Source organism: Piliocolobus tephrosceles, chromosome 16 (assembly GCF_002776525.5).
Source record: "Piliocolobus tephrosceles isolate RC106 chromosome 16, ASM277652v3, whole genome shotgun sequence".
Classification (NCBI taxonomy): domain Eukaryota; kingdom Metazoa; phylum Chordata; class Mammalia; order Primates; family Cercopithecidae; genus Piliocolobus; species Piliocolobus tephrosceles.
Window position 1 is genome coordinate 2,516,695 of NC_045449.1, and position 25,454 is coordinate 2,542,148.

The 25,454-nt window shown below is 61.2% G+C and overlaps 1 protein-coding gene across 3 annotated transcripts; it reads right to left on the reverse strand.

The window, feature by feature from the left end:
- Positions 1 to 2,489: 2,489 nt before the first annotated feature.
- CLUH (clustered mitochondria homolog) lies at positions 2,490 to 24,754 on the reverse strand. Of its 3 annotated transcripts, none has more exons than XM_026449615.1 (26): positions 24,538 to 24,754; positions 17,327 to 17,529; positions 16,327 to 16,498; positions 14,923 to 15,066; positions 14,644 to 14,768; positions 14,397 to 14,551; positions 14,172 to 14,297; positions 13,718 to 13,865; positions 13,428 to 13,520; positions 10,960 to 11,654; positions 9,806 to 10,029; positions 9,524 to 9,625; positions 9,250 to 9,350; positions 8,520 to 8,672; positions 8,365 to 8,427; positions 8,004 to 8,248; positions 7,664 to 7,748; positions 7,311 to 7,464; positions 7,088 to 7,227; positions 5,879 to 5,959; positions 5,677 to 5,802; positions 5,466 to 5,587; positions 5,110 to 5,203; positions 4,877 to 5,011; positions 4,714 to 4,787; positions 2,490 to 3,927 (listed from the first exon to the last, which is right to left on the reverse strand). In XM_026449615.1, the coding sequence occupies exons 1-26, from the start codon at positions 24,635 to 24,637 to the stop codon at positions 3,744 to 3,746; spliced, it is 4,044 nt and encodes a 1,347-aa protein (XP_026305400.1). In that variant the 5' UTR covers positions 24,638 to 24,754; the 3' UTR covers positions 2,490 to 3,743. The 3 variants fall into 3 exon arrangements, with proteins under 3 accessions (XP_026305400.1, XP_026305399.1, XP_026305401.1); XM_026449614.1 differs by having other exon boundaries at positions 9,524 to 9,628; XM_026449616.1 differs by lacking the exons at positions 16,327 to 16,498; positions 17,327 to 17,529; positions 24,538 to 24,754 and having other exon boundaries at positions 9,524 to 9,628; positions 14,644 to 14,764; positions 14,923 to 15,060.
- Positions 24,755 to 25,454: the final 700 nt, after the last annotated feature.

A 25,454-nucleotide genomic window follows, 5' to 3' on the forward strand; every position in this document is an offset into this window, starting at 1 on the left:
GTCTCGCTCTGTCGCCCGGGCTGAAGTGCAGTGGCGCGATCTCGGCTCACTGCAAGCTCCGCCTCCCGGGTTTATGCCATTCTCCTGCCTCAGCCTCCCGAGTAGCTGGGACTACAGGCACCCGCCACCTTTCATCCTGTTTACTTTTTGAGACAGAGTGTCACTCTGTCGCCCAGGCTGGAGTGCAGTGGGGTGATCTAGGTTCACGGCAACCTCTGCCTCCCAGGTTCAAGCAATGCTCCTGCCTCAGCCTCCTGAGTAGCTGGGATTACAGGCACGCACCACTGTGCCCAGCTAATTTTTGTATTTTTAGTAGAGACAGGGTTTCACTATGTTGGCCAGGCTGGTCATGAACTCCTGACCTCCTGATCTGCCCGCCTGGGCCTCCCAAAGTGCTGGGATTACATGTGTGAGCCACCACGCCTGGCCCATCCTCACTTTGAACATGTGGAGTTTGTTCCTTTGTGACAATTTCCTATGATCTTTGTTGTCACTTGGTCACCTGACCTTGAGACTCTGTCTCAAAAATAAAATAATGGCTTACTCTCACAAATGAGGGCATTTCACCTGCCATTCAAGGATGGCTGCGCCCGCACTCTGGGCGGGGTGGGGGGGGAGCCTGATTGATTTGGTAGTTTAGACCTTAGAGGTAGGGGAGAGGAAAATTTGGGCCACATCAGGATACCTTACTTTCCAGCTGTAGGATATATAGGAATTTCCCCAATTAAATGTGTGTGTATATGTGAAAGAGTCTCACTCTTGTTGCCCAGGCTGGAGTTGGAGTGCAGTGGTGCGATCTTGGCTCACTGCAACCTCTGCCTTCCGGGCTTCAAGCAATTCTCCTGCCTCAGCCTCCCGAGTAGCTGGGATTACAGGTGCCCGCCACCATACCCGGCTAATTTTTGTAATTTTAGTAGAGATGGGGTTTCGGCATGTTGGCCAGGCTGGTTTCGAACTCCTGGCCTCAAATGAACTGCCAGCCTCGGCTTCCCAAAGTGCTGGGAATACAGGCATGAGCCACCGCACCCGACCCAGGACCCCACTTTTTAAAAAATTGAAACCTGTCACCTAAAAGAAGGGAAGGCAAAAGAACGGATTTCACACCCAGAGCCTCCACTTGCTTTATGGAAACAGCCCTTTGTCATTTGGGTCGTGAAAAGATGTCTGAGGGCACTAATACACGTAAAGCATCAGCCAGGAAATACGGGCCTCTCAGGTGACGGGGAGGTACAATGGTGATCACACCTGATCCGTTCACAGCTTCACAGGAGGCCCCATTTTGAGAGGTGCGTGAACGTGTGGTCCACGTTCCCAACACTCGGGAGAGGGGAAAGCATGTGTAGGACACGCCGGTGAGACGGCGAAGGAAGCTGCTGCTGGGGCTGGGGCTGCTGGGGCTGGGGCTGCTAGGAAGTACGAGAGGCTTCTGTAGCAGGCCACTTGCTGGTGGCTGTCCCCGGCTGTCACCTAAAACCTCCAGGTCAGAAGCACCTTTTCTCCAGTTGGCTCAGGAAAACTAAGACTCAGGGTTGGAATATTTTTCTTTTCAGAATTTCCGAGACGTACAGATCTCTCCAAGCATCCCAAAAGGCGTTTGTTCCTGGTGGGGCCGAGGGCCTGTTCTTGGAGACAGATGGTGAGCAGCGGCCAGCAGCTGCCCTGAGCGCTCAACTTCCCCTCTAAAGACAGGCTTTGCTGGGCGCGGTTGGCTCACGCCTGTAATCCCGGCACTTTGGGGAGGCTGAAGCGGATGGATCACGAGGTCAGGAGTTCAAGACCAGCCTGGCCAAGGTGGAGAAACCCTTCTCTGCTAAAAATACAAAAATTAGCCGGGTGTGGTGGTGCATACCTGTAGTCCCAGCTACTCGGGAGGCTGAGGTAGAATCACTTGAACCTGGGGGTGGAGGTTGCAGTAAGCTGAGATTGTGCCATTGCACTCCAGCATGGGCGACAGAGTGAGACTGTCTCAATAAATTAAATAAATTTAAATAGAGACAGGCTTTGCCCCTCAAGTCCGCCTGAGTCTCGGCTCTCTAAATCCTACCCAAGAGTGGCAAACTTGAGGCCCTCCTCCCTGCCTCCAACGTCTCACCTCTGTGGAGTGCTACCCAACCTCCTTCCTACCTCGAATGAAGCGACATGGGCAGGTGGCCAGCCAGGGGGGTGTTAATGACCTCACGGGTCGAGCATGCACAGGGCCCGGCCCCACAGCCCAGCACCCCTCCCGACCTGGCCTTCACTGCAGCTTCTTCTATGCCCAATGTCAGGTGACATTCGCCTGCACGACAGCGAGCCTGGTGACTGACTGGCAGCTCGGTGAATTCCAGCTGAGTGCCTGTGATTCCACCCCCTTATCTCCCGCTCGAGTGACAATGTAAGCATGACCTCGAAATTGACCTCATTTGTATCTATTCCTCTCCCAGTCACATTCCTGTCAGCCTTCACCATCCACCCAGACCGGGTTACAGAACACACAGGTGAGCCTGCGGCCGCAGGTTTCAAAAACTCACTTTATTCCAATGTGAAATGAGGACGTGATGATTTAAAAACAAGAAAAAGTTCTTGCTCAGCGGTGGGGATACTTTGCTTGCTAGCTCACGCCCATCCCCTTTGAAACGAGGTGTCTGGACAGACCACACCCAAAAGCAGCTCTCCGTAAACCCAGGCGGACGCCCGTCTCCTCCAGGTCTCAGGGTGGTCACATCCTCCCCAACCAGGGCTCTGACAGCAGGCACAGAGCAGCAGCACAGGAAGGGGGGAGCGGGAAGAGCGGGGCCTGTGGGGGCCCCCAATACTCCCAGAGCTAGTCTCAGACCAGGAAGGGAGCTGGGCTCCAGAGAAGTGACATCACATCGGCACCTGTAACTTCCCCCAGCCCCACCCCCCGCCCACTGTGCGTTAGGCAGCTCAGGTTAAAACGAGGAGAGGGATACATTCAGATTGCAGACCCCAAGGCTATGCCCAGCTGGGTGCAGGGAGTAGGGAGCCGAGTCAGAGCCTACTGGGCTTGAGGACACACCCACTGGGCTTGAGGACACACAAGCCAGGGCCAGGCACACAGGCTCTGAGGGCCCAGCACAGCCAACCTCGACCCCTTCATTTGGGAGCAGCAGCCAGACCAGGCCAATCACAACTAAAACAGCCCTGTGGCTCCTATCCTGCCACAAACTAAAGTGCACCCCAAACCCTCCAGCCCTGCCACAGAGCTCTGGCTCCCCATCCCAGGACACAGGAAAGGCTCCTCCCCACCATGCTTTTTGGCTTTCAACCTGAACTTTCAGAGAGGTTGGGCCTAGGGGTAGTGGCAGCAAAAGCAGCAGCCATCATGTCGACCATACAAATGACCTGAGAAATCCCATCTGTGCACCACCCACTCAGGACTGGCTCGGGCTATGTACAGGGGAGAGGAACGGTCAACACTCACAGCCACGGACGCACTCGCACACGCCTGCTGGAGGGTGGGGCCTGAGGAACACCTGCCCCCCAGCCGGGAACTGATGGCTGCACACGCCATTCACGTGTCTTCAATGGGGCCTCTGCATCATATATTCATTGAATCAGTGCAAAAACACCATTTGCGGGGCAGGCAGGCCAGGGTCCCAGGAAGATACGGGGGTGGGGTGGGGTGAAATGTGGAAGAAGAGGGCCTTGCTTCCTCTTCCGCCCGCAGGCACGCCCCCTTCTCCTGAAGTCTGGCTCCCTGGTGACGGGGCCGCTGGCTGACTGTCCGTCTGTCTCCCTCTCTATCCCTGCACGCTCGGAGAAGAGTCCTTGGCAGCCGGGGGCTGGGAGCCCAGGTCCTCTGGGGTCCCGGCTGGCGCGGGCTCAGTGGCCATGGGCTCCTCGGCCCTATCCTTGTTTCTGCTGGCCTCCTGGAGCTGGTGCCGCCGCGCCACCTCGGCTTTCAGATTCTCCAGGTCTTTTTGGCTGAGGAGAAGGGTGGGGATGGAGGTGGGACTCAGAGGAGTCCTGGGCCCTCCACCACCCTCCTGGCTTTTGGGATAAACTCAGGCTCTGTGCTCTATACACTGGGAAACGTGTGTGAACAAGCGCTTCCCTCCTGAAGGCGGAAGGTCCCTGAACACGGAGAAGGTAAGGACCCCGCACCTGACCCAGTCTCTGGGCTCCCCCCACACCCAATTCCAGTCACTGCCCTCCGTGGCCTCCCTCCAGAACAGATGGAGGAAAGTGGAGTCAGCGCGCTGCTCCCACACCCTGCTGACATCCACTCCCCACATGAGGCCACACTGCTTGTGAGCACCCCGGGGAGGAATGGGAGGCGGCGGGGAGGGAACGAAGCCGCTTCTTAGGTACTGGATGGGAAGACGCCAAGATACACTGTGTGAAGCCGAAACACCAAGGTCTTCACTCATGGACTAGGAGGATGCTGAGTAAAATAAGGGGTGGGGCGCGGTGGCTCACGCCTGGAATCCCAGGACTTTGGGAGGCCGAGGCGGGCGGATCACGAGGTTGAGATTGAAACTATCCTGGCCAACACGGGGAACCCCCGTCTCTACTACACACACACAAGTCAGCCGGGTGCGGTGGTGCGCGCCTGTAAGCCCCACTTCTCGGGAGGCCGCTGAGCCCGGGAGCCGGGGCTGGCAGTGAGCAGAGATCGGCCACTGCACTCCAGCCTGGGCGACAGAACCGGGCTCCAACTCAAAACAACAGACCACCAGGGCACGCTTCTGCGCGGGGCGGGGGCCTCACCTGAGAGGAATGAAGAGGATGCCGTTAATGACGTTCAGCTGCTCCAAAACGCTGGCCATGCTGGGGGCTGTGAACTGCGGGGCGGGGAAAGGAGCCGTGAGCCGGGCTCCCGCGCGCGCTGGGCTGGAGGGGCCGCCCCGCCCCGTCTCCTGCCCGGTCTCACCTTGAGCGGCGGGATGTTGGCGCTGGAGCCGTTGCGGTAGATCTCATTCATGGTGCGCTGCAGGGCCACGGCCTGCTGGGTCAGGCACTTGAGGTACTCGGAGCTCTCCTTGGTCTTCTCGTGGTCCTCGCCCAGCTGCGGGGAGGCGGGCAGAGGCAGGAAGGGATCGTGCCCCCCGCCCCGGGGCCCCTGCCACAGCCCCGCCCCGCCCCGCCCCGCCCCGCCCTGCCCACCTGCGTCTTGTAGATGGTGTAACCCTCCTTCTCGTGCTGCAGGGCCGACCGGAACTCAGCTTTGCTCTCGTAGACTCGGGCGACAAGGTGGTGGCTGCCGGGAGGCGCCGGGGCGAGGGAAGGGCATAAGAGGGCTGGGCGTGGGGGCCTGACTCGGGGGCCGGGGGTCTCCTCTAGATCCCTCCCTGGAAGCCACCGAGGGGAAGATCAAGTCCAGGCTCAGCAAAGTGGGGGAGGTGGAGAGAAATGTTCTCGGGTGTCGGAGGAAGCCAGAACACTGGGCCTCTTCCATGCCCCCACCGGACGCCCCCACCGGCCTCTGGGGCCCTTGGAGTTTGGGCGAGCGGCCGCCTCACCTGAGGGCCACCTTGAGGGCCTTGGGCCCGTGGTACTTGGTGCTGACGGCCAGCGCGTTCTCCAGGAAGCGCAGCGACAGGTCGTACTCCATCACCCCGTGCAGCACCAGCCCGATGTTGTTCTGGGGGCAGGCGGGGGGGAGCCCTGGTCAGCTCCCGGTCCCCTGGGACGGAGGTGGGTCCCTGCCCCCCCCCCTGCCCTGGCACTCACGTCCAGCAGCGCCATCTCGGGGTGGTCTTCCCCGAACACCAGCAGCATGAGGTAGCGAGCGCGGTACAGCAGGCTCAGGGCCGTGGACAGCTGGCTGCTGGCGAAGCAGTACAGGGCCAGGTGCATCTGCGGGCGGAGTCGAGACAGGTCAAGGTGGCCGTGGACCCCAGCCCCTCGCAGCCCCCGCCCAGGCGGCACTCACATATTCCTGGATGGTGTTGGGGTGCTCGATGCCCATCACCCGCTCGCTCATCAGCACTGCCTTCTGCTGGTTACTCAGGGCCTGGGGAGAGACGGTGGTGGTCGCTGTGGCGTGAGAACACCCCTGCACCCAGAGCCCGCCTGGCCCTGGCCCAGCAGCCCACACGGCACTGCTCTGCACGCTCCTGTCCTCTCCAGCTGCGCTCTGGATCTGTCCCTTGCACAAGGCAGCAGGGGGGTCAACAGCAGCCGCTGCAACACCTTGAGGGGTAGGTCACACTCCACAGAAAGCTCCACACACCCATGGTCTTAACGCCCAACAAAATCTCCACCAATACCCAAATATAAACCTAAAACTACTAAAAACATCAGAAGGAAAAAAAAGCTGAGCGGGGATAGGTCCCTTGAGGTCAGGAATTTGACACCAGCCTGGCCAACATGGCGAAATCCCATCTCTACTAAAGATACAAAAATTAGCCAGGTGTAGTGGCGGACGCCTGTGGTCCCAACTACTCGGGAGGCTGAGGTGGGAGAACCGCTTGAGCCCAGGAGGTAGAGGCTGCAGGGAGTCGATATCATGCCACTGCCCTCCAGCCTGGGTGACAAAGCAAGATCCTGTCTCGAAAAACAAAAAACCAAAAACACCCATTTATAAACAAAAGACAAAACAGTCCCTTTGACTGCAGAGAGTGGGGGATCCTAAGACATGCTGACCCTGAAACAGCCTCTGCCAGCCCCGGCCAGGCAGGGCACCCAGAACCCCACAGCCTGCGCCAGCCCCCGCCAGGCAGGGCACCCAGAACCCCACAGCCTGCGCCAGCCCCCGCCAGGCAGGGCACCCAGAACCCCACAGCCTGTGCCAGCCCCCGCCAGGCAGGGCACCCAAAACCCCACAGCCTGCACTGGCACAGAGGACGCGGGAGCACGGTGGCATGCTTCCTGCCCACTCACGGAGTCTCAGTAGGCATCCTTGCCGACACCCCGTGGCACATCCCCTGCCATCGCCTCCCAGAACTGACCTCACCACAGCACAGGGGGCTCCCGAGCTCTCCCCAGGACACAGTTGCAGAAGGGAGGGGCCAGAGGTGGCCTGGACAGAATGATCAACTTCCTGGGGTCTCCCTGGACTCCACCCACTCCTCCGCCGGGGGCCCCCTCACTCCATCCCCCAACAAGAGGCCAGGCCTTTGCTGTCACAGCCCAGGCCCACCTCTGCATAGTCGCCCATGATGTAATGGAGGCGGGCGAGGAGGCGCAGGCAGGCGCAGGTCTCCACGTGCATGGCTCCGTAGACGTTGTTAAACAGGTTCAGGGCCTCATTGATGAGCTCACAGCCCTCCTTCAGGAAGCCTGCCGGGCACCCCCAGGGGTGGCAAGGTCAGGACGGGGCATGGGGAGCCCCCGCCTCCACCCAGCCCCACCCGGCCACACACCCTGCTGCACTTTGGCCTGGCCGCTCTGGAAGAAATGGAAAGCATCCGAGGCCTTGGGGTTGACGTGCTTGACCACGGGGAAGATGTTGAGCACGTCCTCCTCGGTGAACGCGGGCTTGTGGCGACTGTCGAAGCTGTACTCCTTCAGCAGGACCTGGAGAGCAGCCCCCACACACAGGAAGCCTCAGCCCCAGGCTCAGAGAGCTGGCACCTCCCAACCCACCACCGCTTGCGCACAGATGGCTACTACGAAGAAGCCACCTGCCCCGTGGCCCCGGTCGGGGGTGGGAGCCTGCAGCAGGGACGCAGCGGGGATGTAGTGGGACGCGGTGGGGACGCTGAGCCGTGCCCACCTGGATCCCTGTTTTCAGCGAGATCTCCCGCAGGAGTGTTATCTTCTGCAGGCCATAGGTCTCCACAGCCTGGTCCACAGTCTCACTGAGGAGGGAGCAGGGGGCCTGAGCAGCCCAAGCACCACTGGGCCCCCCAACACTTCCCCACCCACCACCCAGTTCCTGGGAGCCTCCGGGCTGCCCTCACCCTCTAGCACTCAGTGATCTCCACACCTCTTCTCTCCTCCGACTCCCTGGCCTATGACCACAGGCCTTAGATGCCATCTGAGAGCCAGTGGTGGCCGCCTCATCTGCCCAATCCCACCAGCCCTGCCCCAGCCCAGCCGCGCCCTACACGCACCACTCGAGGTGGAAGTCAAAGTAGTTCTTGGCCTCCTGGCAGATGTCCTTCCAGAGCTCCTGGGGGGTCACGACAGCCCAGGCTGTGTTATCTGCAGCCCCGGGGGGCCGGTTTTTCCTCCTCTTATTCCTCTTCTTGGAGACCAGCTCGTCGGCGGGCAGGTGGGCCACAGGGTTAGGGTAGGAGCTCAGGAAGCAGTTCAGGAAGTGGCTGATGGCGGCTGAGAGGCCAGAGAGCTCGACTCCCTGCAAGACAGGTTGGATCCAAGTCACAAGGGCCCTCAGCCCCACCTCAGGCTCTTTCCCGAGGCCCCACACCATGCTGGCAGGCCATGGCCAGCCACAGAGCGGACGGGTGGCACCTGTAAGTACGTCTTGAAGATGTGCTTGGCCGAGCGGGTGATGAGTTCCCCAATGCCGATTTTCTGGAAGGATTCAGAAGGGAGGTCTCGGTCAGGTCCCCGCCTCCATCCCAGCCCCGCAGCTCCCGTTCCGCCCCGGTCCGGGCGGCACTCACATAGACGTGGTCCAGCTGGTGGCGGGCCGGGCTCCGCAGCACCAGCTCCAGCACCTTGCCCAGGTAGCGCATGTTGATGCCACGCTGGCGCATCACCTCGGCCAGAGTCGCCCCGTCCATGGGTAACACGGCGTGCTCCATGCAGTCCTTCACCTGCGGGCTGCAGCAGGTCAGGCCCCCACCCGGATCCTCGGCCCCCACCCAGCTGAGTCTTCTAGGGGAGCACAGTATCCTGGGAGCCTCTGGAGAAGACCCCCTAAGGCTCTAGCTCCCAGTCAGGATGTGGAAATGTGCCCAGCCTCTGGCAGAAGCAGAGCGGGGAGCAGCAGAGGTGCCTGCTTGGGGCCACTACTTGACCCCTAGCCCCGTGTCCTGAGGCTTGGAGGCCATGTGTTGGGGGAGCACCCAGCACCCTGGGGCCAGGCACAGAGCCTGCAGGAGGAGGAGGATGGGCAGCCCCCACTGAGCTCCTGCCCCATCCCCCAGCCGTGTCACCACCCAGGGGTCAGAAGACTGGATCCCCAGCTGCCGGCCCACCCGGTGGGCTCCGCAGGGCCTGAGCCCTTGACCTCTGGGAGTCACACGCCCCATCTGTCCAACGGGGATGCCCACTCAGGGAAAGCTGAAGTCACTCCTGCAGTCCTGCGTTCACGGGCCTCCAAGTCGGAGACGGATGAGGGACCAGCACCCACCCCGCAAGCCCCACCCAGCCCTGCAGCCCCTCCCTCACCAAGCCAGGGATCTGGCAGGAGAGCAGGAAGGCGGCCGCGTCCTTCAGCAGCTGCTTCTGGTCCCGGACTTCATCCTGGCAGGACTCAGGGAAGCGAACCCCTGGAGAAGGGAGAGCCGAGAGGCTGAGCCAGGCGGTGGCAAGACAAATGCTGCCTGTGGCTGGCGGGGGAGCCCTCAGATGGGGGACAAACCCTCCAGCCCCAAGGCCCAGAACCCCCCAGAGCGGCTCTGGCCCTGGAGGGCTCCTGCACTGGCCGGCCCCTGCCACTTGCCTGGTGAGAAGATGTCAGGATTGAAGCGAATGTCGAAGGCGGTGCTGCTGATGGAGCCAACCGCCTTGCACGCGTTGCGGATCACCTCCCGGCTCCGAGGGTCTGCTGTGGAGACACGGCTTCGTGAGACGCTGGTCCCCTCTGCCACCAGTGGAGCTTGGCTGCCCCACGCCTCACCCCCAGCTCCTCGCAGAGATGTCTGCCAGCCTCTCCCAGGTGGGGTCATAAGCCACCCTGGCAGGGCCAGCCCGGGTTCTCCCCCGGAATCTGCAGCAGCCTCACCTGTGCCGTCGTCTGCAGCGATGGTCTCTGCCAGCTCCTTCACCTTGGCCAGGCCGCTGGCGCTGCTACCCTCCTCCTCACTTCCCGCCTCCGGTCCTGGAGGGTCCTCAGACTTGGACTCCAAAGAGGAAGGACCACCATTTTCCAGCGAGGAGGGGGTCTCCAGCTGGCTGGCTTTCTGCTGCATCAGCTGCAGGGCAGCCAGCTTCATAAAGAGGAGGTACCTGGAGCAGAAGAGATAAGGCAGAGCAGGAGCTGGGAATCGGGGAGAGGAGCTCTGCTGGCCCAAGGCTCCCAGTGGCTGGGGCTCCACACCCCGCAGGCATGAGGCACCTTCTGGCTGCTGTGCACGAGTCAATGCAGAAAAACCAAGATCTCCCAAGACAGGAAGAAGGTGGGCGGGGACGGTGGCTCACGCCTGTAATCCCAGCCCTTTCGGAAGCTGAGGCAGGTGGATCACCTGAGGTCGGGAGTTTGAGATCAGCCTGACCAACATGGAGAAGCCCCATCTCTACTAAAAATACAAAAAGTTAGCTGGGCGTGGTGGCATACGCCTGTAATCCCAGCTATTTGGGAGGCTGAGGCAGGAGAATCACTTGAACCCAGGAAGGGGAGATTGCACTCCAGCCTGGGCGACAAGAGCAAAACTCCATCTCAAAAAAAAAAAAAGAAAAAGAAAAAAAGAAGGCTGCATTATGGAGGGGATGGGACAAGAAGGGCTCTCCATCCGGCTCAGGACTCTCAAAAGTGACAGGAAGCCACTGGCATTTAAAAGAGTTACTCACACCATGGCACCTCTGACATGGCCATCTCCTAACCCTACACACCAGCGCCAGAGACCCTAGCGGCAGGGACCCCCGGTGCCCCACCTGCCCGCCCCAGCACTGGGACAGTCCCAGCCACCCAGACTTCCTAATGCTCCTTTAGTGAACAGCACCGTTGCAGCCGGGTCACCCGCCTGGGTGCTCGCGAGTCTGCAGCCCTGGTTTCTGCACTTGGGCGCCTGACAACAGGGCAGGTGGGGACGGGTCTCCAATGACTGTAGCCAGACGGCGCCCTTCTCTCCAGCGCTTCTCCAAGGACCCAGCCCTAGCCCCACCCAGGGCGTCCGCATTCCCTGCAGCTGGCCCTGGCCCAGCAAGGCCGCCCCTCACCTGTGCTCCACGAAGGCGTCCACCAGCTCCTGGCGCAGGCAGCAGAGCTTGTGCCGGTGGGCGCGCGGGAAGCCGGCGCGGGCGCATTCCTCAGGCAGCTCCTCGCCAGGCGCCGGCAGGAAGTTGAGGTCCGGGGGGAAGGTGCGCAGCAGGTCGAGGATATAGTGGCGCCCGTCGTTGCCAATGATGCCCTTGCACTCTACCGAGGAGCAGAGCTCCACCTCCTCGTCGCGGTCGTTGAGCACCCGGTGCCGCAGGATCTTGAGGGGCCGACTCGTGCGCTCCAGCAGCTCCAGGTACCGCGGGTGCGACACCACGGTCTTGCCGAAGTCGATGGAGCCGTAGATGACGCTCTGCTCCTGGTCCCGCTCCAGGATGCCGGGGATGATGGACTGGGCCGTGACGCGGTAGCCGCGGTAATCCACCACCACCGTGCCCAGCGTGTACAGCCCCTCCACGTCCACCGCGTTGTAGGTGCGGACGCCGTTCAGGTCGTTGGTGGGCGCCACGTAGGCTGCCACGTCCCCCCCGAAGTCCTTGTAATGGTCTCGGACGTCGAAGCCCAGGCTGAAGAAGATGTTGTTCCAGATGAACATCTGCATCTTGGTCTCCTCGCTGGGGTTGATGGCCATCACGTTGCCGTCGATGACGGCCATGGCGCCCCGGGTGGCTGCCGCGGTGAAGTCGCTGTGCACCTGCGGGGGGCCCAGGAGGGGAGGGTAAGAGGCCCTGCCCACGACAGCCTGCATCCACCTGGCCAAGCGCCCCTAGACCGCCCAGGCAACCCGGCCTGCCTTGGGAACCCGGGCACCCGGAGCCTGAGCTTCATCATTATGTGGAAAAGGGCGAGAAACCCATGTTTTGGCCGGGGACGGTGGCTCACGCCTGTAACCCCAGCACTTTGAAGGACTGGGGCGGGCAGATCACCTGAGGTCAGGAGTTGGAGACCGGCCTGACCAATATGGTGAAACCCCGTATCTAATACAAAAAAAAAAACAAAAAAAAAAACCCAGCCAGGCATGGTGGCACGTGCCTGTAGTGCCAGCTACTTGGGAGGCTGAGGCAGGAGAATTGCTTGAACCCAGGAGGTGGAGGTTGCAGGGATCACACCACTGCACTGCAGCCTGGGAGACAGAGTGACACTCCATCTCAGAAAAGCAAACAAAACCTCCATGTTTTGAAAATACACTTGTGCCCGGGGAGACGGCATAGCTGAGTGATTAACAAGTGTGGGCAAGTTTGGGATCCACCAGTTATGTGCCAGGTGAACTTGAACAGATAAAGGTATTTACATTGACAAGTCCAAAATATTATACAAAATAGTATCTATAACGCACTTGGCACCATCTCTAGGGGAAGTTGGTAACTGAGAAACAAGCTTTTGTTTCTACAATTATCATCTCTAGGCAGTAAAACGATGGAAAGTTTTTTGTTTTTTTTCAGACAGGGTCTCACTCTCTTGCCCAGGCTGGAGTGCAGTGGCACGAGATCTGAGCTCACTCGACTTCCCCTGGCTCAGGCGATCCTCCCACTTCAGCCTCCTGAGTAGCTGGGACTACAGGAACATGCCACCATGCCCGGCTAATCTTTCGCATTTTTTGCAGAGACAAGGTTTCACCATGTTGCCCAGGCTGGTTTCCAACTCCTTGGTTCAAGTGATCAAGTGATCCCCCCGTTTCAGCCTCCCAAAGTGCTAGGATTACAGGCGTGAGCCACTGTGTCTGGCTGAGATGTTTTTTGAGATGCAGTCTTGCTCTGTCGCCAGGCTGGAGTGCGGTGGTGCAATCTCAGCTTAATGCATCCTCCGCTTATTGAGTTCAAGCAATTCTCCTGTCTCAGCCTCCTGAGTAGCTGGGCCTACAAGTGCCCACCACCACGTCCAGCTAATTTTTGTATTTTTAGTAGCGATGGGGTTTCCCCATATTGGCCAGGCTGGTCTTGAACTCCTGACTTTGTGATCTGCCCACCTCGGCCTCCCAAAGTCCTGGGATTACAGGCATGAGCTACCAAAGCTGGCCTGAGATTTTTTTTTTAAGCAACTACTTCTTCTCATTTCTCTTACTAACCCAGTACCAGTAACTTTTAAACCCCGGCCAGCTAAAAGTGTTAATGCAGATGAGCTCCCGCCCTAGAAGGGCCATGGTTGGCCAGCGCTTGCCCAGGCAAAAGCCCCGCAGCAGTCAGTGGAGGGCGGGAAGCTGGATGGCCCTGGACACTCAGTGCCTATGGGAAGTAGGGCCCGCTCCTCCCAGGGACTCAAAGCCTCATAGAGACCAGAAAAAGGTACTGGGATGGTCTGCTGGGAGGCAGAAGGCTAGCAGAGCCTGCAGGACACCCTGACTGGCCTCTGGGGAACCTGACAGGGTTAGGGCTGCCCTGCCTCCCTTGCTTTCCTCCTGTCCATAAGAAAACCCGTCAGCAGGTAGACGGTGGGCCTGAGACTGCCGCTCAGCAGAGGCTGCAGGCACCTTGAATATGGCCCTTTCTCGGAGCAGCCGCTCAGGCAGGTTCTTGCGAGGCAGCTCCCTCGTCGTCTGCAGCTCCTCATTCCAGTCTCGGGTCTGCAGAGAGATCAGAGAGGGAGATACGGGCTCAGCCTGTGCCCTGCTCTGGGCAGTCCCTCCTTCCACCTTCCTGAGAAGAGCCTCAGACTCCCAAATGAAGAGTCAAGCATGGGGCTTCCAGGAAGTGCATGGAACCAGCCCAGCACCCAGGAGGGCGGGGGTGCCCAGCGAGGGCAGGGCCAGGCCGCAGGCACCTGTCCAGGAATGTGCTCCTCGTAGCCCAGCCTCGAGGTATAGGCATCCTCTGCGCGCACGCAATCCATGGCATGCTCCGCCTGGGGTGCTGTCCAGCTGTACACCTGGAATGGGGTGGCGATCCTCTCGAACGGGTGGCGCTGGACCCTGTGGCAGGCAGGGGAGGGGAAGATGGCGCAGCCCACCAAGCTCAGAGCCCTGCCACGGGCCCTTTCCTGAGGCCCCCGCCTGCTCCGGCATCTCCCACCCTGAGACACCGCCCTGAAGTCAGAGGGAAGCGCACGGGCGCCTCTCCCGCAGCTGCTGTCTCGGCACTGACCGACAGCTCCCTAGAGCGGGGACTCCCACACTGGGGGCCCAGGGCGGTTTCTCCAGACAGAAGCACTGGAGTGCAGGCCCGGCTCACCCCATGCCCCGTGTGCCATGAGACAGGCGGGAGGGCGAAGGCGCTACCTTTTCTTCTGCAGCACAGCAAAGTTCTTCCTGAAGGCCGGGCTGATCTGGTTGAGCAGCTCCACCAGGGAATGGCTGAGGAAGCGGGGGCTGGCGGGCTTGGGGTTGAAATGATAAGCCGTGGACCTGCAGGGAGAGGGGGGCACTGAGCGGGGGCCCAGGTGTCTGCTCAGACCCAGAACAGCCGGCAAGGCGGGGGGGCCTGGTGGGCTGGCAGGGACTCACTGATTCAGGTAAAAGCCCCGTGTGGACGCCGTGATGCTGACTTGCCGGTCCTCGGCCGTGATCACAAACAGGTACATGAGGTCCCCATGCATCTTCCGGTTCCCCGGGGGCGGGTTCCAGCCGCTCATGGTGAGCACTTTCAGGCACTGCAAGGGCTGCGGGAGGGGCCGAGCCTGAGGGGCCAGGCCTCTGGTGTGGGGCCTCCACCCCGCCAGGGACCCTCTTCCTCCCTCCCCCAGGATCCTACCTTCCAGTCGCGGTTTTGGGGCTGCAGGGGACACAGTGGCCGCTCCCGGCTCCCTGGCAGGATGTACTCGGGTGGTGTACAGTCGATGGGATCCATCTCCAAGCCCTTCTTCCGCTTCCCGCTGTCTGAGGGACCCGAGGCTGGTGGTCAGCACAGAGCCACCCAGGGCCAGCTGTCTCCCTACCTGCCGATGCCCTGGTCCCTTGGCCCCTTCTCCAGCCCCCCACCTCCATGCTCCCCGCCCCTTGGTCCAATCCCCAGCCCCAATGCCTCCCGCACCTCCCAGGTCGCCGTCGGTGAAGACACTCAGGAAGGACAAGGAGTTGCAGTCAACCCCGTTGAAGGCATCGGATGGGTCCAGGCTCTTGAGCAGGTCTCGGACGTGGCGCACGTGGATGCGGGCCTCACGCACCGTGTACGGCTCTGTCAGGAAGGCAGGGAGGGGACGGCGTTACCAGAGCCCTGAACCCTGAACAACCTGCTCAGCACAAAACCGGTTTCGGGGGTGCTAACACAGTGGTTTTAATTTTCAACTTTAGGCTTCCGTTTTCAAATTCAACTATGAACACATAAGCTGGAGTTCTGGTTTTGACACCACACACACACACACACACACACACACACACACGCTCTGCCTCCTGGTGAGCAGGGATCTTTGTTCATAAAGAACTTTCTGCCAAATGCCTCTGAAGCACACACAGGCCTCAGGCGTCCACACGGCCGCCTGCTTTTCTGCGCCAGCGTCTCGGGTGGGCAGGGCTTCTGGAGCTCTGGGGCTTCCACACCACAGCCTTGCCCTGCTCTCCCGAGGCAGCCTCACGTAGGGGTGGCCTGAGGACTTTCCGAGGCCCCCAGTGTCAACACTGCCCACTATGTGGTTTCATGGGATTTTAATGGCAGTTCTTTTGGTGGTGGGGAGAGGTTCTGTGATCAACCGTGGGCGCTGTTGAGCTCCAGATCTTTTCCGTCACTGCTTTCAACAGGCCCTGGGTGGGGAACCTGAGCGGCTTCTACCCAGAAAACTCAAGCCCACGGACCAACCTGATGGCGCCTCACTGTGCCTGCCCTCCCCGCTCCAGGGCCAGGGAACTTTTGGGACTTCTCATTCATCTCTACAGAGCTGGACTGGGCTGACTGCAAGCCCTGGCATGGCACTGCCAGATTTTTCTTCTTTAGAATCACGGCTCTGTTCTTTTGTTCGTTTTTTGAGACGGAGTTTCGCTCTTATTGCCCAGGCAGGAGTGCAGTGGCACAATCTGGGCTCACTGCAACCTCCGCCTCCCAGGTTCAAGTGATTCTCCTGCCTCAGCCTCCCAAGTAGCTGGGATTACAGGCGCGTGCCAGCACGCCCGGCTCACTTTTTGTATTTTTAGTGGAGATGCGGTTTCACCACGTCGGCCAGGCAGTTCTCCAAACTCCTGACCTCAGGTGATCCACCCGCCTCGGCCTCCCAAACTGCTGGGATTACAGGCATGAGCCACCACGCCCAGCCCACGGCTCTGTTCTTTAACCCACGGGCTGTGAAGTTGGCAGATATAGGCGTGATGGCCTGAGAAGCAGACGTGCACTCCAATCCTGCCTCCATGAGCTCATCCGCGACACAGGGACCCTGGCATGGACGGCGCTGCCTGCCTCTGCCTCTGCGGACCCTCCCCTGGGCAGGCGCCCAACTTCCAGACCAACCTTCCACCACGCGCAGCACGGAGCCCTCCTGCAGCCCCTCAACGCTGCGCAGCTCCGAGAAGTGGTCCAGCACGTTGCCATCCAGGTGCAGCGAGAAGCAGGTGCGGTGACACGTGTCCTCCCGGTCCATGAGCACCTGGTGGATCTCCTGCACCATCTCCTGCGGGGACACCTGCAGGGAGAAGGCCCCGAACACCCTGGTCAGAGGCCATGTAGCAAAGAGCAAGGACGGTACCACCTTGTCCCCAGCCCAAAGTACCTTGGTGCCCAGAATAAATGCCCCAAATACTCGACTTCCCACTTTCTGGCTTTTAAATCCAGGCCGTGTCCACACATGCCGGGCCCTGTGTGTGCAGCCTGGAGCCTGGCCCACCAACGCGGCCCTGCAGACCAGGAGCAATGCCCGAGCGGAGAAGGGGAGATGGAAGAACAGGGGGTCAGAATTCTGACGGCAGCCTCACCCCCGTCCTTGCCCAGTGCGAAGGTGCCTGGAGCAAATGGCTTTCACCTTCCAGAAGGGGTGCTCTGGGGCCCAAGCCTGTGGGTGCTGAGACATCCGACGGCCCTGCCCCATTCCCCACTGAGTCACCAGCTTACAAGACCTCCACGTTGGCTCTGCCCTTGGAGATGACCCAATACCACCCTCCCCTCTGGCAGATGGTAAAATCACGGCCCAGAGAGAGCTGACTTGCCCGAGGGCACACAGCAAGAGGCTGGGGAGTCCTGGGATGCCAACACGACCCAGCCGCTATCACTCCCCTCCCCACACAGGGCTGGCGGGCCGGGCTGGTCGCTGTCCTCTAGCAATGGGGCAATGACCTGACCCTGGGCCCGATTCCCACGTCCACCACGCCAGCCGAGCAGCTCTGGGGAGGGCCCGGGTTCCTCAGTGTCCTGCCACAATGTGGGGCCAGGAGGAGCACGAGCAAGGCTGAGCTTTCCAGCTCACCCTCCCCAGCAGGCTCAGGCCTGGTCCCCAACACCCCTTCCTCCATCTTACCTGCAGGGAGAAGGGCTCGATCCCAGGGGCGAGGATCTTCACAGAAAAGCCTGTGTCCTGAATGACAATGACTTCCTGGCCGGCGGTCTCATCTCCCGGGTCGGCCTCATCAAGCCCATTTTCCCTGGGTGGCTCGGCTGCCCCTTCCTCCTTCTTCAGGCTCTCTGGGCAGTCCCCGTTTAAGAGCATGACTGATGGCAGCTCTGCGGGACAAGAATGGATCAGAATCAGGCGGCCTCGCTGGTCCGGGGTGCCGTCCACCTGACCTCACACGGGGGCACGTGCCTTCGGGAAAGGCATCTGCATGCCCTCCCGAGCCTCAGCCGCGCGGTCTCGCCTTGCCCTCTGCACACCTGCAGGCCATTTACACACCCAGCCGCCTCTCCCAGCCACTGCTCCTGGCCCCACTGTAGCATGGAACCTGAACACATGGCCCAAACCACTCTCCCCAGGGTCACCAAAGCTACCCTTCAAGCCAAACCCAAGGGTCTCCTCTGGCCCTAACACACCTGGCTTCCCAGCAGCGGCCCCTTCTTCCTCTCCTCTTCTCTGACCCACACAGTGCCCTTGCCCCTCCCTCTCCAGCCCCATCCTCTTCCATCCCCACTGAGCTGTGGTCCCAGGCTGCAGCGGGGCTGCAGGGGTGTGCCTGGGCCCACTCTCTCCTTTCTGACCCCACCCCCTCCCATAGACTCCTGCCTCGTGGCTCACATGGCCAACCCTGTCCCCTCTCCAGCCTTTTGGACCAAGGAGACCGCTGCCTCCCAGGCATCAACAAGTGGCTGGCCCTGAGGCATCACTGAAGACTTGTCTTGCAGGAACGGAACTCATCTTCCTCCTCAAACCGGTGCCTGCTCTATCTAGTCACCCACTAGATATCTCCCAACCCACCCACAGGCCCCGGCCTCTGCAGCCACTGCCCTGGGGCAGGCACTTTCTCTTTTCAGCAGTGCCACGTTCCTCCTAGGAAGCCCACCGCTTACAAGACCAAGCTTCTTAAGCCAGTGCTCTCAGGCACCCACCTGAAGTCAGCCTCGGCTCCTGCCTGCTCCCGGCTGAGGTCTAAGGACATCACACCATGGAAGCCCGGTACCGCCTACTGCCCTCCCACCGCTGTGCTTGTGTCTGTGCTGCCCCTGACATCCCATTCTGTACAGCAAACACTGACTCACCCTTCAAGGCCTAGGAGAAGGAAACCTTTTCAGCAGCCTGCCCAGACGACCCTTAATGGTGGGATCACACCTCATCCCCCTTTCATTCCCAGAGACATTCAGCTGCACGCAGGGTGGCATCCTCACCAGCTCTAACCACCACGTTCTGTCTTGCCCAGGCTCAACAAAAAAGGCAATAAATAAGGTACGTACTACAAACCTGTAGCTAAGTCCAATATTTGTACACAGCACCCAATCCACATGCTGTAAGCAGGGTGGGGAGCAGGTGACAAAACCTTGCATTCCTACCCAGGCACCAGTAGAACAAAGGAGAGCCCCTTGTTCCGCGGAGGAGCCAAGGACCGCCTCTCATCGCCTCCAGCAGACACAGGCCTGCCTGGGCACCCAGCTGGGAGACGAGGACCTTGGCCCCAGGATCTGCCCATCGGCCAGGCTCACCTGCCTGGCTTGGCTTGAAGCTCAACGGTGCCAACTCTGAGGAGGGCCTGGGTTCCCTTCCAGAAAGAACAGCTCACCCAGCTCTGCCCATCCCATCGAGACCCCACCTCCCCTTCCCTACCCAGCTCTCAGGAGTGGGGACAGGTACATTTCCCAGAACTGTGTGGTCCCAATCCGGACCCACCAGAAACACGGAGCAGAAGCCTCCGGGAAGGGATGAGGCCAGTACAGAAAGGCAGAGCCCAGGGGGCCTGGAGAGTCACTCCCTTTCCCTGGAACCCCACGAGTAAATGAGAAACAGGACTTCTAGGAGCCCAGAGAGTCTCTTCCCCCTTACCCCAAAGAGGGGTATTTGAAGCCCAGAAAGGCTCGGAGCCTGGCCTAAGCTCAACCAAGTCAGAATGGGCCCCAGACCCCTCCTGCGGCCTGCACCCTACACCGCGGCACTGCCCTCCACTCTGGCCGCTGAGGACTTTCAATGACCGTGTCAGTCATGCCTCTCCATCCCCACCCCACCCTCTCCAAGTCTGCCGTGGACTCCCAGGACCCACAAGGATGCACAAAGACCTCCCTTCCAGGATCCAACCGCCCCGGGAAGGACACCCCCAAGCCCTAGCAAGGGAGCAGCACCCCCGCCAGGCGAACACCGGCCTGACTCTGGGGCCACAGCAGATGACAGCTGGGCGGTGGCCGGTCAGCTTTCAAAAGGCAAGAGGCAGGGCAGCCAGGTGGAGGCACCTGCAGCCAGGTGCCGGGAACCCCCCACAGGGTCCCTGAGAAAGGCTGTGCCGGCTGCCAAAAGCCCCTGGAAGGAGGGGAGAAGGAGGAAGAGCCCCCATCCAATGTCGAACAGCGGTTTTGAGCTATGAGATCGCAGAAGCGGGGAGTCAAACACCTAGACAGAGACGGCCTGTGTTCTTTCGCCTGTCTGGAATGGGAGGACAGAAAGGCGGGAGGACAGGGCAAGGTGGCCACGGCTCCCACTCTCCTTCCCCAGACCAGCGAGACGACCCTCAGGGGTGCCTATTCCCTGATCCGCTTTCAAAGGCATGTGACTGGCTGCCCATGGGCCTCCTCTCCCCAGGACAGCATGTCCTGCCTCAATCCTTCCTCCAAGGAACCCCGAAGGTCTCCCCACCCCTGGAAGAAGGCGGAGCGATCTCCCCCACAGACAACTGGCTGGCTCACCAGGTCCCGGTGCTCACCTGGTGCAGTTGGCAGCTGCCCTGCCCTCGGCTCTGGAGTCTCAGGATGGCCGTGGCAGCAAGGCAGCCGACTCTCCAGATCAGCCCCAGCATTGCCCCGGTGCCTCGTTCCAGCCTCAGCCGCTACCCTTGCCCTAATGCAGCCAGTCGGCCCAGGGCTGGAGCTCTGGCTGGCTTCGGGTTTCAGCGGGGCCAGGCCTGCCGTGGCAGCCCCAGGAAGGGCACACTCCCCCTGCCTGGCATCCCGCTCAAGGTCGGCCAGAAGGACGGCTGTGGGCCAGGATAACCCAATGGCCCCTGGACCCCAGGGGGAGCTGCTATCAGCACTCAGGCCCACCTCCCTATGCCCCCTAGAGAGGGGGTCACTGCCGGCAAAGCCACTAGGGGGATCAGAGAACCGAGAATTTGGGGTACCTGGACCCCTCAAGATTGAGGGCGTAGGAGACTGGCTGGCAGGGGCAGGGCCCAGTAAGGGGGTCCTCTCCTCAGCTCCCACCCCAGTGGGGGTGAACAGGACCGCTTCTGCCAGCTGCCGCCAACAGCTGGCACAGACCCGGGCCCAGGCCATAAGGTGGCTGCCTCTACCCACCAGTCCCAGACACTGAGCACCCCCTGTCCCTGGGCCACGGGCCTGGCTGGGACCTCTGGCTCCTGCTGCCCCCTGCAGGTGACCTGGCTGCCAGCCCCTTCCTGGGAGTCACTGGTTCTGCTGGGAGGGAGGGGGATGGGCCCCCAGCTTCCCAGAGGACAACTGCACCCGTGCCCCTGGCCTCCAGGCTCCATCAAGAAGCTGGCAGGCTCCATCTTCCCTTCCCAGCAGCCCCAGCCCTGCCAGGAGGGAACCAAGTCTCTCCCAGGGGAGAACAGAGCTGGCAGCAAGAGGCCAGCGGCCGCGCAGCGGGGGAGGAGCCCAGCTGGCCAGGGCGCCTTCCCAGGGCCTCTGACACGCTGCCAGGGCCCAGTGAGGGCTGCCCCAGCATCCACCCGACCCAGGGTGGGCGGGAGTCAGGCTCTCACTCCATCCCCTCCCCTCTCCAGGACCAGGGATCAGGCAGGCCCTGGGCTACTTCACAGCCCCCATGGAAGGTTCTGAGTCTCACACAATGACCAGAGGAGAAGGACCAGGCCTAGGCAGAGCCCCTCTGCTCCTATCCCCTCCCAAAATACACCCTCACCCTCCGGAGACAGGGCTGGGGGAGGGCAGCTTGGCAGTGACCCCAGACCAGTGTTGACAACCACCTGCATTCTGGTTACCACAGAGCCAGGACTCACGCGAGGCCCAGCCCACGGCAGCTCCCTGAACCACCACGCCAGCCCGTCTCACCTATGGCAGCTCCCTAAATTGGCTTGGCCAGCCCATCTCACCCGAGGAAACTGAGGCTCCAGAAGGCTAGGAAGCAGCTGCCCAAGGTCACAGAGGCAAGAGGCAGCCAACCCAGAGCAAGAAAAAACCAGGTGTTACTATCACATTTGGGACTAAGTTTTAAAAAAAAGAAAAAACAGGTGTGTCAAATGCCCAAGCCCATGGCTTCTGAGTCACTCCCACAGAGTGCCGGCTACCGACCAGCTCCTGCCGACCCGCTCCCGCCGACCCGCTCCTACTGACCCGCTCGCGCTCAGCGCAGCCCACCCACCCCCTCCCTAGGGGCCCGGCAGCACCCACAGGTGGGCTGCACCTGCTTCCTTCTCCAGGCCTCAGGCCTCTACTCGGGGGCAGATCCATCCCAGGCACAGCATCCCCCAAGGCCTCCACACCCTCCGGCCACTACTCCCTCCTCTCACACCCGCAGCTCTGAGGATGTGAGCTTTCGGGGAGGGGAAAAGGAGGCCTTCTGCAGAACGGGAGAACGGGGCCCAGCGGCACTCTGCATACACACAAACTCAGATGCTAGTGAAGAGGCAAAGCGCACCCCTGCCCCGGCCTGGAGGCGCAGGGAGCCCAAAGGCGGCAGACAGGAGGAATTAGAAAAGAAACTTAGGCCTCCCCAGAGGGCCTGTGAGCTGCCCAAGCCAGACACAATCTCACTCAGAAGATCGTGCCAGGGCCAGGCCACGCCCCAGCCAAGGCCTCGGCAGTTGAGGCTCCAGCAGGAAGTAGGGTCCTAAAAGGTGCATCACCCGTCCCAGGAGCCCAGGGCTTCAGGGAAAGGCAATGGGGCAGGCAGGCGGCCTATCGAAGAACCCACAGACCAGGCACCTGTTTGCCTCCTTCCTGTCCCACCCAGGCCAGAGGCAGGTGTTCAGGGCCTGAGGACAGTCCAGAGTTCCTCAAGCTGCTCTCCCCACATCTCATCTAAGAGAGGAGCTTTAGGATACTGTTGGGGAGTTCCCATTAGCCCCTAGACTCCTTCCCCAGCTGCCACCCTCCTCCTCCTCCCCCTCTGGGCCTCAACTCCAGGGAGCTCTCCCCTGGGCAGAAGGAACCTGACGCACCACTCTGGACCTGAAAAACCTGCCTGTTCTCTTAACCCCTAAAAGCCGCTGTATTCCCAGGAAGGTAACCAATCCTTGCCCCCCACCCTCAATGGCCTTGATCACCTCCTTCTTAAGGGGACTGAAGAGCCTTCCAGAGCTGGATCTCAGAAGTCAGAAGCCTTGGTTCTGATGCTCAGGTGGGCCCCAGCTTGCAGGGGGTGGGTCTTTATTAAGGCTCCGTCCTTCTTTCAACAGATCTGGGCTGGCTGTAATGTAAGTCTTAGCTACCTGTACTAGCTTCCCAGGGACGTAGGAGCCCATGTCCTGCCCACGAATATGCTCCCAGTTCCCCCAAATAGCTGTGCCCTTCCCTAACTCAGTTTACCCCAGACAGAGCCCCCCCACCAGCACAGTTAGGAAGGGGCTTCACTGACTCCCTCACAGAAATCCTCCAACAGATGCTCCTCGGCCCCTCGTTCTCAGCATGTGATCCAAACCAACACGCCTGTCCCAACTTCCTCTGGGCCAGGCCACGGCAGCCTTGGTTTGCTGGCCATGAGCTGGAATCCAAACACTTCCCTTAACGACTAAATCGCTGTGTGACCTTGGGCAAGTCACTTCGACTCTTCAGGTCTCTGCTAAAGGGGAAATCAGCCAAACTCCTCTTATCTAGCCTGATTCAGAACCACATCAGCACAAAGCCTGGTAGGCTGGGGTGATCAGCATTTGCTGTTCTGCCCAAACCTTGGCCTTGTCCAGGCAATCAGCAGTACTGCCCCAGCACCTGTCCCTCAGCCCGAGGTAACTCTGCTACGATGGGAACAGGGTCAGAGGGCCGAATGCTGTCCCCATCCTGATTCCCAAGTCAGCCCTGGCGCACTCACTGAAGCTGGGAAAGGAGATGATGAGGCCTTAAGGCACAATCCCAACTGAGGACAGTCCACAGAAGCGGGAGGAACTGGGGGACAGGAGTAGCTCTGCAACGCCACTGCCACCCGGAGCAAAGAGGACCGCAGCCCAGGCCTGAGAAAGATGACAACTGAGGGTCTGGGAAGGGGATTCCAGCCCCCCAAAGCTGGAGTCTGAGACACGGCGGAAGTAACAGAGGGAAGAGAAGGGGCTCAGGAGAAAGGGAAAGCAGGCCCCACCAGAGACAAGCTGCAGCCACTGCCACAGTCGCCACCACACAGCCACCACGGGGGATCGCTGGGAGCTTGACTCCACACTAACGACCTTTGCTTTAAAAACAGCAACTCTGGTCTGACCCACTTTTCGCAATAAGGCAGGTTAATGATCAAGTTCTGGCACAAACACTTCCCCATGCCAAAGAGTTCCGTTTTGCCCCATGCACAGGCAGACGCCCCCTACACCAGGTCGGCCGAGCAGGCCAACACACCTGAGAGTCGCCGCCACAGCCTGAAGACCTGCGGTTACAGCCTGGCCTCAGGGCATGAACCAGGGACGCCCCGCACCTCGTGCTCTTCCCACAAACCAAGCCTGGGAAGCCTCGAGCGGAGCTTCACTCCCAGGGCTGCAGCCCTGCGCACCGGGAATGCGTGGAAGGCCGACACGGAGCAGGTGCCGAAGGGGGCCGTCCCGCAAGCATCGGAGCGACCCCAGCTCAGACAGCTCCCATGCCCGGGCGCAGAGGGGGTGGGGCCGCCGATTCTCTCGGTCTGCGGCGGCGGCGCACCCCGAAACCGCGTGTGCGCGCACGTGTCCCTGCGATGAGGTGCGCGTGTGCCCGCCGAGGGTGCCAGCCGAGGCTGCCCTCCCCGGGACCCCACGTGCGAAGCCCGGACTGCAGCCGGGGGCGACTGTGAAGGTGACCTTCAGGGCGGGGGCGACCCGGTGGAGGCCCCAGCGAGATACAAGCGGGCCAGGCGCGGAGGGAAGGCGACGGTCCCCGCGGAGTCCCGAACCCGCCCGCCTTGGTCCGGCGCCCCCCGCCCGGCGGCCCGCTGGCCCCGGCCCCGCTCACCTGCCGCGCCCGGCCGCCCCTTGCCCCCGGCCTGCGAGCCGTGTTCCCGGGCGCTGTCGGCCGGGGCGGCCGCCGGCAACTCGTCCGTCTTGATGACCATGGTGGCGGGAGCGGGCGTCCGCTTCGGCTGTCCGCGCCGCCCGCCGCGCCACTAACCCAAGTGCCCTGCGCGCCGCGGCCGCTGCGGGAAGGACGGAGTCACCGGCCCACGTGGTGCGCGCCGTGGCCTTTGACCCCCCGCCGTTCCCCTGCCCCGCCCTCGCGCCCGGCCCGGCCCACGGCAGCCCGCGAGGGACAAAACGCGCCGCGCCTCGTTCCCCGCCCACGGACGCGGTGACTTTCCCAAACGTCTTAAAGGCAACGCACCCTGACTCAAGGCCCAGGGAGGCTGGGCGCCCTCTCGGGGCGGGGCCTCGGGGAGACTCCCTGCCGCTCGTTGCCCGTCGGGCGGGCACTGTGACCTTGGGTGGAGACCGGTTGGGTCGGCCATGGCTAACCCTCCCTTGCCCAATGATCCCCTGTTTTCTTTTGCAAATATGCTAAATGACCGCGCAGTCTGTCATCTGCGGTTCGCGTGACCCTCAGCGCCCTCCCCACCGGGCAGGCCCTTTCCCGCCTAATGGGTGCGGCGGGATTATTGAGGGAGTGGAGGGTCGCTTTGGGCACGGGCACGAGAGGCGAGGGCGGGACATGGCAAATGGGGATCAAGTGTCAGAATGGACCCGCCAAACTGTGTTCCGAGCCAGAACGGGCTCCCTACTCGCGTCCTCGACCCATGGGTCCTCACCTCCAGGCTGGTGTCCTCATGTGACAGTGGAGGAGGCCGAGACCAAGGTCACACAGAGCGAGGGATAGAGCCGGGTCCGACTCCATCCACAGCCAGGACGCTTTACAGTAGCTCCTATTTTTCACTTGGC

Bases quoted from the DNA above. Each gene is read 5' to 3' on its own strand.
- CLUH (XM_026449614.1), bottom strand. From the start codon at position 24,637: ATGGTCATCAAGACGGACGAGTTGCCGGCGGCCGCCCCGGCCGACAGC. The intron at 7,465-7,663 runs GTGGGCACGGCT...GCTGCTCTCCAG, and splicing joins CGCTGAAAACAGGGATCCAG to GTCCTGCTGAAGGAGTACAG. The intron at 5,204-5,465 runs GTGAGGCGGCCG...GCCTCCCGGCAG, and splicing joins GCCCTCAAGGTGGCCCTCAG to CCACCACCTTGTCGCCCGAG.